General features: G+C 44.1%; 1 protein-coding gene across 1 annotated transcript in view; it reads right to left on the reverse strand.

Annotated features, from left to right (window-relative positions):
* LOC139219753 (glutamate receptor ionotropic, delta-1-like) overlaps nt 1-21,807 on the reverse strand; it is a 454,804-nt gene that overhangs the window by 136,756 nt on the left and 296,241 nt on the right. Inside the window, exon 4 of the mRNA XM_070851702.1 lies at nt 17,406-17,611. Within this exon, the coding sequence (XP_070707803.1) occupies nt 17,406-17,611 (206 nt within the window). The remainder of the gene's footprint in view (nt 1-17,405; nt 17,612-21,807) is intronic.

Below are 21,807 nucleotides of genomic sequence, written 5' to 3' on the forward strand. Positions count from 1 at the left end.
GAGACTGACACTGCTGTAGTGTAGTTAGGTCAGCTTAACAGCAAGAACAAGTCCTAAAAAGATAAGTTATTAAGTTATCAGCTTCAGCGGCTGAACACGACTACGACAGGACTGTCTAATTATCTGTGTGTCTGAGGAAAACAGCAGAAACTATGTAAGAGGTAATTAGAGGAGAACTGTAATGTGAAGAGCATCTGATACAGCAGCCTGATAAATACCTGCAGCTGGACGACTGAGGGAGGAGGTGGAAGACCAGACACTTCCAAAGCTCACTGACCACCAAAACCATCAGTTTCACACGTAGAAAGTTTCAGTCTCAAGCACCTTTAAATGAGAAACCTTAGTAAAGAATGGCTTTAAACGTCTGGGCCCTCTTTGGGAACCATTTCAACTTTCAGCACAGCAATTTAGGTCTTTTTGGACGATCAGCAAGTATCATAGGAGGAGAAAAAAATCATCAGTCAACAAAAGAAAAGCCAATCTCGGCTCTCGCAGAGAGATGGAGGATCATCTTCTGGGGAAATTGACACAAAACTAAGTATCTGTAAGTGCTGTGGCTTTTTGCTATCAAAAGACTTTGAGAAAATAGTGTAGAAGTGATCGATAGCAGCCCGGCACACATAGATCAACAACAGGCCGAGGCGAGCGGCTGGTGATTCAGGAGCACTCATAGGACGGAGAGGCTCGTCCAGAACCAGACAGCAGACTGAAAACAGGACGTCTGGCTGCTGCATTAAATCTATCAACCATTCTTTGATCCCACATTAGCCCTTTGTACAAGATCAGAGATCAGTCAGAGCTTGTTGTTCATCGCTTCCAGTAACACGAAGATGTCGAAGGCCACAGCGTTCCTCTAAGATGGAGCGTGAAGAAAGAGGCTGAACGGCTGCAGCAGGACCTCCAGACACAGTCTGACACATGACTGCTGAAGAGTTAGTTAGTGTTTGGTCGAACAGAGTCACACATCTGAGGAGTTTCTCACTACTGCTGCTTTAAAAATGACGCTATTGGTCGTAGAACCTCATTCGCTGTGATTGACAGTCGAAGTTGGAGCTTATAACCATCAATAAAAACACACACACACACACACACACACACACACACACACACACACACACTCGTTAGTGTATCAGCAGCTGCCTCACACATCGGGTTCATCTGACGGTTGATTGATCAGCTGATATGATAACTAAAATCTGACGTGTGTGAAGCGATGATGCTGGATCCTGTCAGACTCCTTTAATGATGCCGCCTCGTTCTGCCCTGCTCTTCTTCTTCTTCTTCTTCTTCTTCTTCTTCTTTAATAGTTCTCTGACTGAGAATCTGCCGTCTCCAAGTGGCGGCAGTATGGGACAGAGAGAGGACAGTACGAGACGCCACGAATACTCCAACCTCTTTTCCGTGCACGTCGAGTCTTTTGCATAAATAAACGAACATTGTTTCCACGTTAAACGATGTTTAAATGATCGTAAAGCTTTTCCTCTGCTTAGTGCAGCGACGTCATCGTAGCCTGTCCTCCAGTTTACTGAGTCTGACCACGGATGGCGTCCATCACCTCACACCTCCTCCTCCTGTGACCACCGACCACGGGTGGGTGCATGCAGCTCTTTATTCACTCCGGTCAGGTACATCGTTGGGGGGGCGTGGCTCTGCTGGGACAGACAGCAAAGCCTGCTGGGACGCAGAGCGAGCACGCCGGAGGAAACCTGATGACAGCAGCAGAAAACAGCGGCCTGACTGACTCATCTCTCTCTCCGTGTGACCAATCATCTCCCCTCTCATGCTCATTCCTTCACTTCTTCACCCCCCCACCTCCTCCTCCTCCTCCTCCTCCTCTTCTCTCCCTCCTCTCGCTCAAACTCCATCATGACAAATTGCATTCGCATTATTACATTTCAGAATAATTACCAGACGCTGCCATCCAGAGAAACTCACAATAACTACAACACTGAGGTTTAATTCTGCTCTCAGCAGCATGACAGACGACATAAATGAGAAAAATGGCCCAAACAACACAAACATGCTGCGAAAACACGTCTGTGTCGCTGCAAATCTTTCAGCTAACGTCTGATCTCAAAATCCATCTGCGATAAACAAGCGTGTTTTTTTCTTTGCTGCTCAGGATCCACGTGGTGTGCCGATCGATACTGAAATATAGATATTTATCAGTTCTCATATCAAAATATCATCATTCATCATTAACAGGATCACAGTGGGAAGTAACTCTACTAAATGACACCCAGCTGGTAGGAACTACTTTCTCTTCCGCCTGTCATGGTCATGTGTGAAATACGGCTGCGTAAATGTGTTCCGATAACGAATCTTTTCACAGGCCGGAGAGGTTGTGAGCAAAAAACAGAGCAGACTTAAAGGGAAAACTGTGAATATGCTGATTTCCCTAAACAAAAACAGTATTTAGTTTTTCTCGTATCATAATTCTTCATAATTAAACGAGCAGTGAGACGTCTTGAGTTCATTATTATCACTTTTTACTTTGATTTTCCAAACACATGAAGTTTTTGTATCAGATCAGAGTTTAACTTTCTCTGTCGCAGCAGGTTTCACATTTTTAAATATCGTGTTTATGTATCCAAATATATATAATATAATATATATATAATATAATCTGACTGCGCCACATGAGGACGCTGGAGGAGAAAACAGATGAAATTATGTTTAGTTATGTTAGTTTTAACTTCTACTATGTCTTAATGATGACTGGAGTTAGAAAGCCATTTACTAATAACTATGACTTCAGTAAAAGTATTTATATTTTTGTCATTCTTAATAATCTCTTTTTTTATTTTCATAAAAACAAAAGCGTCTTTGCAGGAGCCTCCTACCTGTTCATTTAGATTTAATACGTTTATTATTCGGCCACATTAAAAGACACAAAAGTACGATGATGTAAACTTTGTACTTTTCCCAAACAACACAATAACACACAGTATATCTTTAAATATATAAAATATTTGTGGTTTTTTATTTTCAGTTTACTTTTTCTTTTCTCTTCCTCTGCTTCACTTCAGGGTTTAGTGAGATGCCAAAGCTGTCTGCTGTCTGTTAGTGGGATCTTGTATGTATTTATTAATACGCTGACAGTGGATAGAAGTAAACAACAAATCAATGCAGTACCCAGACTGAGGGGTGGGAGCCTGTCTTAGCACGGAGAGGCCAACATATAACTAATCAGCTTCATGTAGGAGAGAAAAACACTTTGAGCTGCTGTCATGTGTGCACGTTATTAAGATTCATGTTAGCAGCACTGCTTCACACAGCACGATGACCTGTAAGGAACAGGGCAGATGTCTGACAGCTTAGAGAAGACAAACAGATGACGCTCATTAAGCAAACACGTCAATCAAACACAGTCTGATCCCGACGCTGCTGCTCTCACTCTTTTACTCTCACTCTTTATTACAGTTAAATAATGTTCCAAGTGGCAGATTTGCTGCTAACTTGTTTTATTGTTCTCCTCCTCGACAGAAGAGCACGACGCCGAGAGGCTGCAGGCCGCTGCGTTAAAAATAAACTGTTGTGTTTAACAGGAAGAGAACGTGAACATAAAGTGTCAGGTCTCGGCTCGATTAATAAACTCATCGTCGCTTTGGTTCACGTTCAGAAAAGCTGCAGCAGCAGAAGAAGAAGAAACCTGATGGAGGTGAGTGCTGCTGCATCAACGCCACCTTTCCCGCCGTGCTGCCGTCGTCCTGAAACGTCAGAGATCGACTGAGTGAGCGAGTGTTTTCTCCGGACCGCTGTGGGATCAGCGCGTCACGGCAGCAAGTACATTTGCATGTTTTAATGAAAAGAGCCTGAGAGCGTCTTGAGCACCTGCTTCAGGAGGATCCTCAGCGGAGGGGAGCCGGCGAGAGGATGCTGTTTGGAGATGTGTGATTATTTGCTGTTAGGATCATCATTAACTGACCTCTCACAGACTGCCCCCCCCCCCCGGAGGTCAGGCAAAGCACACAGAGCTTTGTGGAGGGAAGGAGGGAAGCGGTGCAAACACCAGGAGCCCTAATGAGCCATAAATCTGCTCTCCACCGACGGCCAAGGAGGTCGAGAAGTCAGACAACTTCCTCCTGATTAAACTCGACAACAGCTGATAACAGGGACGTTCTTATCTCTCATTTTAAAAACACATTTATTCATCAAAACCCTCTGAAACACCACTTGAACACAAGTGTTTCTCTCCTTCGCTGACAGGGAAACATCTACACATCAAGATACTAAACCATACATGAACTACACATGAGGCAGTGCTGCCACTCACCTGACCAGGGGGGGGGGCGTCTTATCACTGGGTGTCAACGGGGTCGAGCAGCAGCAGAATTACTGAAGAGCTCATCCAGAGACCAGGGTTCAACACACTGAGCTGTTTCCTTCATAGTTAGATCATTTAACACTTCCATGAAGGTTTGATTCATCTTTCTTCACACTGACATCAGCACATTCACAGATATGTATCATCTAAGGAGCTGAGAGTTAGTACGAGAGTTCGGTTATTGTTCCGGAGAGGACGATCAAACTTTGAGGAAGATCTTTAAACTGGAGGAAGAACTGACTTCACTTATTATCTCACATAAGAATACAGTCTTGTCTCTGGACCGGGACAGTTGTTTAGTTATTTAGTCAGACTCAGGTTAAAGGTTCAGATTAAAGGTCCAAGTTACAGGTTCAGATTAAAGGTTCAAGTTACAGGTTCAGATTAAAGGTTCAGGTTACAGGTTCAGATTAAAGGTTCAAGTTACAGGTTCAGATTAAAGGTTCAGGTTACAGGTTCAAGTTAAAGGTTGAGGTTAAATGTGTAGTTTTCCATGAATCAGATACTTAGATTGGTAGCTGATCGAACTCAGTAACCTGGTTCCTAATTTGTACTCATTAATGCTCATTAATGTGAACAATAATGTTATGTGTCATTACTGCATGTGATCATCTGTGTGTGCTCTGCTTTAGCTGGACAGCATCACAGTGTGTGTGTGTGTGTGTGTGTGTGTGTGTGTGTGTGTGTGTGTGTGTGTGTGTGTGTGTGTGCACTCTTGAGTAACAAGATAGATGGATTATGTCAAAGCAAAGAGAGTGTGGAGGGAGATGCATGTATATATGTGTGTGTGTGTGTGTGTGTGTGTGTGAGTGAGAGAGTGACACAGAGTGGGCGAGTGAGTGAGAATAACAGTGTGAGCCACAGAGCGGGCGGGCGAGGCTAAAAACAGTGGCATGGGAGAGAGAGAGAGAGACAGAGATGGATGTCTGCAGCTCTCTGCCCGAAAAATATGAAGAAAACAACAGAGAGGAAAACAATAAGAGAGAAAGTAAGATGGGAACATTTTTCCAGAGGGTCTTGTTATATGGAAACTGTGTGTGTGTGTGTGTGTGTGTGTGTGTGTGTGTGTGTGTGTGTCTCTCCTTCGCTCTCTGTGGCCCAAATTCTTGGTGAAATCTCAGCCAGTGAGAAGAGTGTTGGTGCTGTGTGGATGCTCTCAGGCTGGACTGCATAATTAAACAATAGACAAGCGCACGATAAGTCTTTTATGGCTCGACCCAAACGTACCGGAGCGTTCGCTGCTGCTCCTGAACGCAGCCCCTGTTATTTTCATGAATGAACGTGGTGCTTTTTTAAAAATATTTTACTGTATTTCTTTATATTTCTCCACAGACGATTATCTCCTGAAGCTTCCTGGTGGAGTGAAGGTGGACGGTCACCATTAGCATCACCAGCAATATCTCTGTTTGTGTTATTCTCCCTATTAATATTGCTCGTGTGCAGCTGACAGACAGAAAACATACTGTCCTGGATGTAAACAGATAATCACAGGTGTGTGAGGACAGCGTTTAATTACAGCTCTCAGGACCTGCAGCACCAGGTGACAGTGACTAATATCAGAGAGTCTCAGCTGAACGCAGCTCGTCCACAAAGCGCCTGAACTGTACTTTCTGTTTAAGGTTGGAGAGGATGGCTTTGGGGGAATCTTAACCTCAAGAGAAAGTAAAAGCTTTGTGACACAACGTGAAGCTCAAATAACAAAGTCTTTGTTGTCCGTGAAGGTTTTTACTTTGGGATGAACACGGAGGTGAGGAATAAAACATTAACTGTGCCCTCCGGTCATTTAACCGCTGTGGACGGCATGCTAACCACGGGGAAGGTACAGGACAGGCTCTGTAATAGACAAGTCCTCCCAGAGGGGGTGCAGGGGGGGGAGCTGGAGGAGAGACGGGAGGCAAAGATGCTGTGTGAGGTGAATCAGAAACACATGGTGGTACCATTCAGTGTGACTTTGACTTCTTCAGGACATTATGGTCTCTTAGAAATCAGAGAAGAAACACCTGGGAGCTGTAAGTTTTGTTCGGTATCACGAGCACTGATACTCACTTTCATCAATACTAATACTAATATAGGCTACAAACAGGAGAATTAGCAGCACTTAAACCTACAAGTCTACACATGCTTCCATCTGTCAAATCAGCAAAAACAAGGATGTCTCATAAAAAAGTCCCAGAGCAGCAGAGCTGATGCTGAAACCACCCGGCCTCCCCCTCCCCTGGAGAAATAGATCCTGTGTGGTTTATTGTTGCAGCCCGATTGGACCAATCGTGCGCCGCCACGTCACTCCTGGCCCAGTTCCCACGGCTCGTCTGGCGTCCGCCGGTTCGCAGCCTCGGCCCTCGTGGCCGCACAGGTGTGTGTTTACAGGCCGTGCACTGAAAGATGATTTGATATGCTCCCCGTGCGTCACTCGCTCTGGGCTCTGCGCTGTGTTTCCTTGACTCTGCGGGCTGATATCAGATTAGCCCTGTCAGACTGCTGCTTTATCAGCCGCGCTGTCCGCCGGCCAAACAAATGACAGCGGCCCTCCACTCCCGCCGCCACCTCTCTCTCTGTGACAAACGACACGTCAGCCCATCTCCTATCCATCTCTCATCCATCTCACATCGCTGCCAAGGGCTAGATTGTCACACAAATGCCCTTACATCGGCTGCCAGCCGTGAACACGGGGCACCGGGCTGCCGCCTCAGCAGTTGTTGGGCAGCCATGTTGGTGCTTTTAGAACTAAAAGTTGGATTAGCAGCAGATCCTGCTGTGACCCTCCTGATGGGGAACACAGTCCAGCTTTTGATCTAATGATTTTATTATGTATTCGTTTTTCCAACATCTTAGTCATTTCCTACATTTCCCAAAATGCTCAACCAGCAGGATCAGCGGTCCTGGTTGTGTGAAAGCACCAATAATAATAATAATAATAATAATAATAATGATAATCATAATCATAATAATAATCATAATCATAATAATGATAATGATGGTAATAATAATAATAATAATAATAATGATGATAATAATAATAATCATAATAATAATAATGATAATAATAATAATAATGATAATGATAATAATAATAATGATCATAATACTGATAATGATAATAATAATAATAATAATAATAATGATGATAATAATAATAATAATAATAATAATAATCATAATAATGATATTGATAATAATAATAATGATAATAATAATGATAATAATAATAATGATAATAATGATAATAATAATGATAATAATAATGATAATAATAATAATAATAATAATAATAATAATAATGATAATAATAACAACAATAATAATGATAATAATGATAATAATAATAATAATAATAATAAGACATTTTATTTATAATGCACTTTATATTTGGAAAACAAATCTCAAATTTGTGTGAATAAATCAAATCAAACCTAAAACTTCTTTTTTTGATTCCTGTGAATTTCAAATACAGAAAAAAAACAAAACAACCCCGAGGCAGCCAATAAAAAGGAGCAATCAATAGATGAACAGATCACAGACAGCAGCACAGACACACACTGACATGGATATCAAGTAATTGATCGGTCTGGCCTCACAGCAGAGCGCCCTCTCTGACAAACAACGGAAAGATCAGCTGAGCCTGAAGATTACGTTTTCATTACGTTTTCATATTAAAGCACGGAGCGTTTTATTGTTTTCTCATCTATACTATTATCATTTATTGATTTATTTCTGGTATCTTATATCCTAAACTGTGCCCTAAAACAGAGCAGCTTGCATCGAACACCAGGGGGAAACATCGTGAGAAGAACGCTCCTTTAACTTAGAAGGAAAGAGGTTTGATTCATGATGATGTGTAGCTGTAGCTACGGTCTGTTTACTGTACTCACCTTTCTGAGTTATGTTTTTTAAAAACAGAGGAGGAAAATGTGAAACCACACACAAAGTGCGTGGTGTGTGGTGAGTTTTTAAGGCGGCGGTGATCCGACCAGGTCTCCGGTGCTAATCAGCACTAATGCTTGTCAAGTATTTTCCACCTCTGCTTATTTCCAGGCAATTAGATGACGGCCAGAGCCTTTACACTAAGTGCTCCAATTATAGCAGAGAGCTTCTGAGGGTGAGATCAATTATGATCCTGCACGGGAGGCGACATCTTGCCTTTCTTCTGCTAAATTTCTCGCTTTGCCTCCTCGTCCTGTTTTCTCCTCCCTTCAGATCAAACCTCGCTCACGCGTGCAGGAAAATTGGCTCGTCGACGGCTGAGAGAAGATGTGAGTGTAAAAAAACAGCCGTTAAACAGTAACAACGAGGACGATGATGATGATGATGATGAGGATGATGATGATGATGATGATGGGGTGGAAGGTAAAGAAAGGTGAAGAAAAGAGTCCTCTGACTGCAAACTGTGTGATTCTCCAACCAACTCACTCATTTTAGTCAATTAAGCTCATAATTCCCTTCGTTTCTGCTGTTTTAAACAATCTGGCTTCAAAATCATACAAACTAACGTTCCTCTGTTTTTCTCTTGAAGCTTTTCAGGGTAGACGTGTGCAATTACTGCTCGAGTTGCACAAAGCTCTCGAACAGCGTATGTTTTTCTGTATCGCTGCTGTTTGTTTGTCTGTTTTTCTCTGTTTTTATATCCTGAAGCAGCATCGAAGGCGAAAAGGTCAAAGCATTGTGAGCCTGAAACCTGTTTTTATCTGCACACAGGACAATTAAACGGCTGAACTGAAGAGAAAACCAAGACGTCGTGTTGTATCTTTCACTCACGGCAGCAGGAAACTGTAAACTGTAAACTGTAAACTGTAAACTGTAAACTAATCATTGTCAGGTCTTTGTTCAGTGGATCCAAACTGATCACATGCAGATTTAATCCAGGTAACACTGATAAAAGATTATTCAGTCTTCAAAAACACATGAAGAAACATCTCCTGTGGGGAAAAGCTGCACAGCTGAAGGAGTCTTTTGTTAAGTTACTGATTAATTATTGTTATTCTGCGACCAGCTGAAGGTCACACAGATATATGAATCAGGTCAAAATACCACAGAGCAGAAATACTGAAAATATCAAAATATACTTTACATCCCAGAAGTAAAAGCACTTATGTATAATCAGATGTGTTCATGTAGCAGCAGTAAAGGTGGAGCTTCTTTTAACCCCTTGAAGGTCCTCAGAAATAATCACGTTAAAGATCCTTACACACATAAATGTGTATGCATAAAAACAAGCCATAAAAATGTTAAAAATCTTTCTTTTTTTTTAATTTTTTTAAAATAGTTTTTTAGACCAGCATCAGCCCTAATCATACATATCAAATTTTAATTAGTTTTTTAAAAAATTAACCCTTAAATTGCCATGTTTTTGTCATGATGCGCATCATTTTATGGTCTAAAATACACAAAAAATACATGAAAAAAATTGAGAACTCTGAAAAATTCACCATCTTGCAAAATTATAAGCAATATGCATGAAAAACTGATAAAATATGCTAAAAATAAAAATCATAACACACTAGAAAGTGCTGAAGACCCTCAAAGGGTTAACTACGTCATCATTTATTAGTCCACTGTATTTTGTTTTAATAATCTAACATAGTGGAGTAAAAAGCACCTTGTGTGCCAGAGTTCAGGTATAAACTCAGTTTTATTGATCTCATGAGCTTCAGCAACAAGGAAGTGATCTGTGTTATCTTGTCTTTTAACTTCCTGTCGGCACAGGAAGTGGAATATAGATAGAGAAATAGAAATATCTGACCGGTTTTATTAGTTAGGAGCTGCACTAATGTTCAGCTCTGTGTTAAAGTATCCTCCTCCTCCTCCTCTTCCTCCTCCTCCTCCAGATCAAACTCTGATTCTCTCCGTCTTCTCGCTCTGCTGACGCTCACCACACCGTTATCGTATTTTTCATTTTCTTCCTTTTTTCCATCTCCTGTTTCTGCTTGGTTTTTTTTTTTGTTTCCTGTCGAGGCCGAGAGGCTCAGGCTTTTTTCTTCTGTTCCTTTGTTTCCCCTCTTGTCCTCCTTTGTGCTGCTCCTCCTCCTCCTCCTCCTCCTCCTCCTCTCCCTCGCTTCATTAGTGATGCCGTCCTTCTCGCGGCCCACAAGGACTAACTTGATGGGAGACAAATCCAAGTGATTAACAATGATTAAGAAACACGCTGGAAAAGTGCGATGAAGCCGTGTGGGAATGGCAACCTCGTCTTTAACGGCTCTCTAATCCAAAGAATTTACAAGCCCGACAGATGGCACAACATTACATCCAAGTCACGTTCGGAGCAGATCCGTCTCTCCGTGCTTCGTGGAAACACACTGAACTGTACCGGCTCTCCCCAAACGCTCCTCATTGTACCTGGAAATGTCAAAGTGACGCTCGGAGTGACCACGGCAGAGGAGAAAGGTTTCTTTCTTTTCTTTGTTCAACCTTTCATTTGTCTGACCTTTGTTTTAGGAGTCAATTAAGAGCGAGCTGACGTTCATGAAGCGAAGGGATAAAAGCCCCAAACACAATAATCGGGGCTTAGCGAGGCTCCTCGTACGGAGAAGGTGATTTGAATTATTATTTTCTTCTGTTTACACAAAACCAGCCCTCATTTCATTTGTCAGCACGCAGCTTTGATTCCTCCGTCAGGGAAAGCTGTGAGGCACAAGTGCACGACCAGAGCTTCACTCACAAGGTGCTAACAGGATGTAGATGATACATAAAGATGGACGACAGCAGCAGCAAACGTTCCACACAGAACTACACAGGATTAAACACCGAGGTTTAAAGACCAGCTGAACTCCTTTTGGCCACAGCCTCCCATCGTCACACTGAAACAATGTGGGGCTCATGTGTTGGATCGGACCTGATCATGAGGCCTCCTGCCTTCACATCTCTACCAAAGCTCTCCAAAATCAGGCAAAAGATCAAGACCACACACACACACACACACAGACACACACATGAACACACACACACACTACTTCCTGCACCACTGACTGGATGGACAGCACAATATAAGCACACATCAGATGCTCACTGGTCATAACTGTTTGCTCCTAAACAGCAGGAATGATGTCACTACGAGCCAGCAGGTCATTAACACGTGGAATGGCCCTTTAACTGGGTGAATTAAGTGTGTGTGTGTGTGTGTGTGTCTTAGTGTGTGTGTGTGTGTGAGGGGGCTGTTTGTGTATATCGAGGCCATTTCCAATTTGCTATTGGAGGGTTTTTTTTACCTCGAGGACATGTAAAACACACACACACACACACACACACACACACACACACACACACACACACACACACACACACAGAGGTGGATCTGTGTGTGTGTCACTCATCACTGCTCAGCAGCTTGAAAGGATCCTGTCAGTCAATCTGTCTCCCCCGGCTACCCAGGTCTACGTCCCGCCTCCCAATCTAAACTTCACTCCCCCAGTGATTTATACTGACTCTCTCTCTCTGAGGGGGAGAGACAGTGGAGGGAGGGAGGGAGGGAGATGAGCATAAAAGGAAGTCAGAAAGGAGCAAGAGCACGATGAAGACAGGATGGTGTGAAGAGAAGAGAAGAGGGAACGAGGGAGGAGGAGAGAGTGGAAGGAATAAGAGACAGACCGTCTCTTCTTCTGTGGTTTTTTGTTTTTGTGCTGCAGAAGAAGAACCTGCTGTAAACCAGTTTAATAATAATGTAATAATCTTCTCCTGTACAGTAAGAAAGAAAGAGGAACATAGAGAGTGAGAGGGAGAAAAGGAGAGGTGGGAGGGAGGGAATTCATGGATGAGATGGAGGCAAGGAAAGGAAGGAAGGAAGGAAGGGAGGGAGGGACAGGAGGAGGCTGAAATCAGTGATTGATGACACAATAAATCTCTCGCACACAAACACACAAACACACACAGCAAAATGGCAGCTTCAGGTGTGAAGAAACACGACTGTGTGTGTGTTAACTTCCCTTCTTGGATTCACAGTCGACAGACAGCTGATTGTGATTCACAGACTGACTCTCTCTCAGGCTCCATCCACACTCGTACGTTTTCAATTTGAAATGAAAGTGTTTCAGCTTTGTTTTAGAAATAATCTTCGTCCACACACACGCACACACACACACACACACACACACACACACACACACACACACACACACACACACACACACACACACACACACACACACACACACACACACACACACACACACACACACATACCTATGAAGTGACCCTTCCATACATTATTCAGGCTGTGTAACATCACAAGAAGCAGAATCTAACTGTTAGCGTTGACAACGAGGTCAGCTGTAATGTGTTATACATGTCGGATGAACACTGACGCTGGAGAAGAAGAAGAAGAAGAAGAAGAAGAAGAAGAAGAAGAAGAAGAAGAAGAAGAAGAAGAAGAAGAAGAAGAAGAAGAAGAAGAAGAAGAAGAAGAAGAAGAAGAAGAAGAAGAAGAAGAAGAAGAAGAAGAAGAAGAAGAAGAAGAAGTCATGGGTCCTAAGACACGCCTACAGAGCGGCAGCGTTGGCAAAATCTTTTCAAAAAGTTTGAGGAGTTTGAAAACAGTGGAGCAGGAATACAAGTCTGACAGACAGCAGCTAATAAATCCCAATCCCAAACTAGATCAATAACATCAATAACTAAATGAATGGTCTGACTGCTCTAGTGGATCCCTTAATGGATCACATCCACAGGTTAACCGTCTTGTTGAAGCCCTCCATCCTCTGACTGGACAACTCTCAATAGTTACAGGACATTAGCCAGGTAACATGGGAACGGTTTGATCGGCACACAGTCAGCTGGGTGAATTGATCACGTCTGGGTCTATTTTCTCTGAATGAACACGAACATCTGTGAGAAGAGGTTGTGATCTGGCTCGACCCTCCAGGCTGACAGCAAACAGGCCGGGAGAAAAAGACGCAACAGAAAGTAACAGTGAGTTCTGGCTGCAAGATTTCTAGTCAGTGTGTTCTGTTATCATGGCTCTGTGTGTGTGTGTGTGTGTGTGTGTGTGTGTGTGTGTGTGTGTGTGTGTGTGTGTGTGTGTGTGTGTGTGTGTGTGTGTGTCTGTGTGTGTGTGTGTGTGTGTGTGTGTGTGTGTGTCTTTCTGAGGTGTGTCTGTCTAATGGTGTTCATGTTTGACTGCAAGAGTCTATAAATGAGTGGGAAGCTTTGGCACGGAAACAAGTGGCATCTGTGTGTGTGTGTGTGTGTGTGTGTGTGTCTCGAGGCTGAGACATTCATTAGCACCCAGACATGACGGTGTAGGAGGGTGAGACTGAGCTGAATGGAAGTTGCACTCTTAATGTCGTGGAAATGTGTGAAAAGCCTTGCCCAGTTTTTACACACACACACACACACACACACACACACACACACACACACACACACACACACACACACACACACACACATACACACACACACACACACACACACACATACACACACACACAGACACACATAATATTTGCCTAAACACATATACTTCCTACATATTTGCAGATTCACTGAATGTCTGATGAGAATGATGCTTCAGTCTTTGCAGCTGAACATGTTACACATTATGTTTAAACTCAGCAGAGCCGCTGTGAGAGTCCGGCCTCTGGCGTGACGTGGTGGTGCTACAGTCCGGCCTCTGGCGTGACGTGGTGGTGCTACAGTCCGGCCTCTGGCGTGACGTGGTGGTGCTACAGTCCGGCCTCTGGCGTGACGTGGTGGTGCTACAGTCCGGCCTCTGGTGTGGTGTGGTGGTGCTACAGTCCGGCCTCTGGCGTGACGTGGTGGTGCTACAGTCCGGCCTCTGGCGTGACGTGGTGGTGCTACAGTCCGGCCTCTGGCGTGACGTGGTGGTGCTACAGTCCGGCCTCTGGTGTGGTGTGGCGGTGCTACAGTCCGGCCTCTGGCGTGGGGTGGTGGTGCTACAGTCCGGCCTCTGGTGTGGCGTGGTGGTGCTACAGTCCGGCCTCTGGCGTGACGTGGCGGTGCTACAGTCCGGCCTCTGGCGTGGCGTGGTGGTGCCGTCCTGCTGTCACTGCTCTCTGTGCAGGGAGGCGTCGTCGGCTCTCAGATAAGCTAAGAAGCTTCCTGCTGTGACTCACTTCTAGCTTCTATACCTTCGCTCTCTCCACATGCAGGTAAATGTGTAGGCGGCTGCAGAACCCTCCGGCCCCTCCCCTCCCCTCCCCTCCCCTCCCCTCCCTGCCGTTAAAAACCATAAAGCAGCGTCTGACACTTGAAACGAAGACGGAGGGCTGTGATAAGGTGGCAGAAATAACACCGTCCCGTGTCCACTGTTCAAACTGTCCACACACAAGCTAAAGTGAGGCTAAGTGTTATAAATGTGCAGCTGATGGACGGCGGGACGTGGAGCATCTATCTGTCCAGGCTGCAAGTGCACCATCTGTTTTTACCGCTAGACTTAATAAACGTTAATGAATAAACTGCAAAGCATATGGGAGACGGGAGAACAGGGATCCAGTGTGCTGAGTGAATCAGACGTAGGCTGTAGCTGTGGGCAGACATGGCTGCTATCAGAGGGAAGCTGTGTGACGGCAGCTCTTTCAGTGGAGAACTGAAGCGCCTTGGTAGCTCAGTGGTCACAGTGCAGGACCACAGGACCGCAGGACCACATGGCTGCAGCCCTCACTGGTTTGAGTCCAGCTGGTGACCTTCATGTCTAATCACTGAATAATTATTCTGCTGCTAACTGCGCCTCATTCATTTTTTAAATCTTTTATATGTTTATAATGCTGCAGTTATTTTTTTCTAAAACGGTGAAATTGCCCTTTAACATCGAGCTCCGCGTGTGTTTCAGCGTCTGAAAACCAAAACACTGCACACGTGACGTCTTCCAGCTGTTGCTTCCTGTTGTTGTTGTTGTATGTACGCTGTGTGTGTGTGTGTGTGTGTGTGTGTGTGTGTGTGTGTGTGTGTGTGTGTGTGTGTGTGTGTGTGTGTGTGTGCAGTCGGGTTAATTAAGACGCGGTATATCGAAACAGCCGTGTCTGTTCGGGGAAGTGAGATGGAGGGAGAGAGCTGCATTAATACTTAAAGCCGCTGCCATGGCAACACAGCTTGACTGGCAGCCTGAACAGCAACGAGAAGCCTGATACACACACACACACACACACACACACAGAAACACACACATAGAAACACACACTCCTCACAGGTAGAGATTTGTAAGGAAGCCCAAGACATCAATATGAATGAGGTGTGTATAAGGTCAGAGGTTGCCAAGTATAGAGGAGGCTGAGATGCACACACTACTACACACAGCTAAATAAGTCATAAAGCACACACACACACACACACACACACACTCTCTCTCTCTCACAGACACACACACACACAAATCACCATGTAATAGACACACACTAATTCTCTTTATCCCCCATTTTCATAAAAAACAGCCAAACAGATGTAACTTAACTAAGACTAATAGTAAAATGATTATCGGATTATTAGTGGATTAGTGGATTATTAGTGGATTAGTGGATTATTCTCTATCTTTCTGCACAAAATGATCTTTTAACAAGGACAAAAGTTCAAAACTATGGCTGATAAAGTCAGACCCCCCCCCCCCTCTGTTCCCTCCCCAACAGGCAGAGCTGTCCTTCTGCGTTTGTGCTGCAAACGCTCTATTTTCTTGGGAGCACTGAACTATCCACGGTCGACTTTCCAAAACATTCAGAAAAACACAGTGCTTGTATATTCGTTACCATGGCAACCTACATATATTATATACTGCAGTATAAAGTACAGTGTGTTATTGCCCCGACGTATAAACCAGCTGTCAACATCTTAAATTAGATATATTTGTTTATCTCAGACACAGAAAACATGCAAATAATTAAAAAGTATTTACTCTCTCACACACACTCACTCACACACACACACATACACACACACACACACACACACACACACACGTCCATCAGTATGATCCCTGCTCATGAGTCATGCTGAAAAATGAAACAGGTACTAAATATTGAGCAAAACTCAGCATCCCCTTGGACAAGCTTCAGTGTGTGTGTGTGTGTGTGTGTGTGTGTGTGTGGACCAACCTGCTCCATCTGTCACTCCAGGTGGCCACTCACACCTGGACACACACACACACACACACACACACACACACACACACACACACACATACTCACACATGTATGACTGGCTAACAAATGATCCAGTTCAGCAGTGGCACGACGGACAAATTGGTTCCTCGTGTAAATGTATTTCATCACCTCATACACCTTTATGTCGTCTTGTGGTTCCCTATACACTCTCTCTTGTTCCCTACACACACACTCTTGTTCCCTACACACACTCTCTTGTTCCCTATACACACTCTTGTTCCCTACACACACACTCTTGTTCCCTACACACACACTCTTGTTCCCTATACACTCTCTCTTGTTCCCTATTTGCATTCAATAACGTCCTTCACACAGACCCACTGCTTCCCTATAGAGCCACTCACCTGTTCCCTAAGTACATTCAATTGTTCCCTATTGCCCCCTTTAACAAACCCCTTGTTCCCACACACTCACTGGTTCTCTGTTGCTTGTTCAAACCATAATGGAGTTAAAGATATCAGGGACTTCTCACACCAACAAACACAACCAATCAAATGATTGTTCCTGGTTTCACTGGTGTGACCAGAAGGTTAGCGCTAAGGCTAGCCACCTTTAGCTAATGCCACCTGCACTCACTCTCTAGTGATCCTCTAGTCTTTGCACATGTACATACATCTGTTCTTTATATACAGTATGAAGGGAGCCATGCTTTTCCTCGCTAACACGTTAACACTCATTTATTCCCACTCAAACGCTTAAACAAACATTTGTTTTCTGCTAGTTCCCCCCTACATTCTTTATACCTACATGCTCCTCAAACACCCGTTCGCTCCGTATGTTCATTCGCTCTCTACATGTAGAAGCAGACTCCTACACAGACTCATCCATTATACACACCTCTGTGCTCCAGACACACACGTAGCTTGTTCCTTATGTAGCTTGAACACATAACACAGTAGCAGGAAGTGGGCGTGTGTCCCCGCACAGACACACCCCCGGCATGGCAACACCAGCTTCGGCCAACAAACTAAATGAGCGCTGACCTGCTGGATGAAGGTGTGCGCTCCGTGGGGGCTGAGCAGCAGGATGGCTCTGCGCAGAGTGTCCCTGTACCGATTGAGCTCCTCCGTCCTCATGGTGGTGAAGAGGTTGGTGAAGACCTTACTGATGTTCCTGTCCACTCTCTGCAAGGCCACGTCCACGCCCTGACGGGAGGTCTGGTCCAGGAAACCCTGCAGGCCGCGAATATCTGGAGGATCAAGAAAAGAGGGCAAAGGCTCAAACTCATATCCCTGCACATGTGCAATCAAGGACAAAGACACAGGTAGGTTATGTTATGTTGGATGTCTTTGCTACCACTAATGGCGCTTTTCCACCTCGACTCGACTCGACTCAACCTTTCTGGTTTTCCACTATTTTTAAAACCTGGAAACAGACCGGGCGTTTTTATTATTCCTGTGAATGAGGTAACACACAAACCAAACGCTCCACATCCTCAGGTGTGTTTGTGTTTGTGCTGCATACTAATAGAGCTAAAGTCGAGTAGAGCTAAAACTGTGTGATGGAAAAGCGCCAATAGAGAAGTCCATGATCTGACAGCAAACCTCCTCCTGGGCTCAACTACACTACATGTGTTTGGAGGAAATCATCCCTGGTCACTGTAACACCAGGAAGGAAAAGGTTTCAGTCCATTAAAAGAAATCAAACATCAACATTACAGGGGGTTTTGAAAAGATCACGACTCGTTCTCTTAATATCAAAGGGAGGAGTTGATCTGGGGCTCCTGAAGCAGTCGGCAGTCTGATGTGTTTGTCAAGGACGAGGACACTCTGGCTACCAATCAGTGTTACGTCTTACTATCCGCTGCCACTGAGAATGAAACCTTCTGCATGTTAACATCCAGCCGGACCGCCGCCAGCTCTCCTCGGCCGCTGTGAATTTGAAAGTTAAAATCTCAGGACTGTCTGGAAAAGCAATCACAGTGTGTCTGGTTTCCTCCGTCGTTCATATTCATAAATCTATTGAGTGAGCAAGAAAAATGTCTCCTTGACAAATGAGTGTTAAAAAGTGATTGTCTTAGTCACAGGGAGGCTTTAGTGGGACCAACCAAAGGTCAAGCAAAGAACATGACGACGTCCCAGAGATGATACAAGGGAGGAATTATCATAAAAATAAAGACTTTGGGAGCTAAAGTTAGCTGGATGGTCCTTCATGTGACCTTCAGGTCTGACGGGCAGCAGAGTCCGTTCCAAAAGTCGGCGGAGGTTTAGCTTTCCTGCTGGCTTACATTAGTGACCCATGAGAACAACTGAACCAGCAGGCGAAAACAGAGCTTCAGACGAGAAAACCTAAGTGTTGACGCTGAGTTTTCTCAGAGGCCCACCGGAGCTGACCGAGGTGACGGAGACCTTCATCTCTCTTCTCCAAACTGCCAGAGAAGTTTCTCTCCCTGACATTCAGATAAGGCAGCTGTGTTGCGTCATGCTCTGTTATAGCTGGTGACAGGTTGTTTGGCCAGAACATCTCTTCCCTTTTTGCCGTCTCTCTGTCTGTTCTTTCCATCCCTCTCTGTCTATTAGCACTGACAGCCGGCTTGTACTGAGTCCTGACTGCCACTCTGCTCCTATACGCTGCTCCTCTTTCACTCCAGCTGTTTCGTCTCATCACCCCTATCTTCCAGTTGTTTCTTTTTCTTTTTCCTCCCAATTTTCGGTTTTTGTTCTCCATTACATTTTCTGTCCGTGCATCTGTCAGTCAGTAGTGCCGCCCCCCCTCCTCACCAGTGAATCTGAGGGGAGGGAACAGTCAGTCATGTTAGTGTGTCGCTGTGATTCACAGTTCACCGCCGACGTCAACACTTCCTGCTCGTTCTGCTGCCACCAGGTTTATGCTGCTGTACCAGACTGCTGAGGAGGACACGACAGACAGTGCTGCTGTATGATTTGGTCATAAAACCAATTAGGTTTGTGTTTGGGGCCTTCTGAGTAACTCAGTATTAAATAAAGGGTGAGGAGATGGACTCTGATGTCTGTTCATGTTCATATCATATTCAAACTAACATTTTATGTTTACTATCATTACTATTATTATTTGAGCAGATTTAGCATTAAGTAACGCAGCCCTGCATCACCGTCTTCAATCACATGACCAACATGTTCATTTAACATGAACATGTTACTACTGGACTACTACAACTGGCACTACAGTTTTTATTTAACTTGCACTTTGGTTTTAATCTGCAGATCACTTCTGGTACTGTTTATGGTGAATATTACACTCTGTATTTATTTACCTGCTACACACAACATTTTGTACATTTTTATTTGTGCGTATTTATTTGTTTGTATTCATGGTGGTGGTCACTTTAACTTCTATACTACTGTAACACCAGGATTTCCCCCCGGGGATCAATAGAGTATTGCACTTTGCACTTTGCACCATATTTAATTGTTAAAGTTTATTCTGTATAGTTTCACCTCACACACTGTGACACTTCTCACAAATTTGTACTTTTCAATCTGTACTTCTGTTTTAAAAAGGGACAGACTATTTAATTTAATTGTATTTTATTGTGTCTAAGTTTCTGTTCAATTTTGTATTTTAATTGTTTGTATTGTTGTGACTTGACCTCTGTATCGCACTCTGGCACAACAATTTCCTCTGAGATAAATAAAGTCAGTCTTATTCTTATTCTTTCATCTAGTTATTATCTATTATTTAGTATCTACTTCTATCTGTTGTCCATATCTAGTGTACGTCCATCCATCCTGCTCTCAGCGTGTCCGTCATCACTCCTCCTCAAGATCTCTGCTTGAGAAAAAAATAATCCCTCCTTCTCTGGAACTCAAACGCCGGAGTAACACAAGTGGAAGGACTTGAAAGCAATTTGTGGAGCTCTTCGCCAGCCACAGTTCCTCATCAATTTCTCCAGGGCCACTTTGAGCAAGGCACTGTGGGGGACGCACTCCTCTCTCAGCAGAAAAGCCAGCACTTATCTCCGTCCATCAGAGCCACACCAATCTCTCCTCTGCAGTCGGCCGAAATTGGCAGGTAGACCGCTGGCCAGGGAAAATGTCTCAGATTTCATTTAGATTCACGCGGCATGGGAACATATGTAGTGTTCGTCAGGCACAGGGTGAATATTCACAGGCTTGTGGTTCCTAATGTTTGCACTGTGCAACATGAAAACTCAAATGTGAATATTTTCCTTTGTCATGTACAGATGCTCTTTACACTGCAGAATATATTAGTGTTTTAGCACGTTTACAACAAATATTCCCAGACTTTATAGGATATCTGATATCAGTTTTTTTCTATCCTCTAGGCAGGCTGATTTTAGTTTCTTCCAGTAAACTCAAGACATCTGAAAATGACCTGCCTTAGATCTGTCACACTCCATGTTAGCCTGCTTTTACTGGTGTCAGAGTCTGATTCACACAAGCAGCTGTAAATAAAAGGTGATGTGAAGCGTGTGGACTATATCAGCAAAAACAACAAGAGAAACGCTGCTCTTTGGGACAGACTATCTGTCAGCAGCAGTTTCCTGCCGAGGTGATTTCCACAGATATTAGCTGAAGGTACAGAAGGAAAGAAAAAGGGTCTGAAACACTAATTCAAACAAAGAGAAACACTACATTCACTCGGTGGTGACATTAATCATCCAGCATTCAGATGCATCTAAATAAAAATCCTGTAAACAACAGTGAGGCGGTTTCATGCATGTTAATTATACGTTGGAGACGTTCTGACTGATCTCATTGTGTAGCTTTGTGTAGTTGTGTGGCTGAAAATCATTACCAGATTAATATGAGAACAGTGTGCCACAGACAGCCGACCAGGTTGAGGAGGTGCTCAGCTCGAGAGCATTACACCAGATTAATGACACACTCAGCGCCCAGCCGTGGACGGTGCGCTCAGAGAACCCTGGTGTAGCATACAGAAACATACAGGGGGGGTAGTTTAGTCCTGTGGAGCAGCATCACCTCTGGACATGTCTGAGTGTGTTTCCCTGCTCAACGTCCTCTTAACATGGCATTAACCCATTAGCCTGAGCCTGGCCTGCTCCTCTGGTTAACCTAACCCCCACCACCCTGCTGCACCCTGCTGCACCCTGCTGCACCCTGGCCTGGTTCAAAGCTGGGAGGGGAGACCACACAATCCCCTTCAATCCTTAACGGCATCTTGTTTTGTGATTTTTATAGTTTTGTATTTAGGAAGCATCAATAACTCTCCAATAGTTCATCAGCTGAACAATCACATCATCGTTTTATGGTTCTTTATAAGTGTAAATATCTTGAATCACCAGGAAGACAGAAGTAAAGTGTGTCTTATGTGGTTTATAAAGAGAAGTCTATAATCAAAGTCATTACTTGAACACAGGTCAGTGGCTACGCAGACTCTTTCTCAAACTGCTCTGTTCAAAGGTTGACGGACACTGTGACCAAG

This window comes from Pempheris klunzingeri, chromosome 20, assembly GCF_042242105.1.
Source record: "Pempheris klunzingeri isolate RE-2024b chromosome 20, fPemKlu1.hap1, whole genome shotgun sequence".
Classification (NCBI taxonomy): Eukaryota; Metazoa; Chordata; class Actinopteri; order Acropomatiformes; family Pempheridae; genus Pempheris; species Pempheris klunzingeri.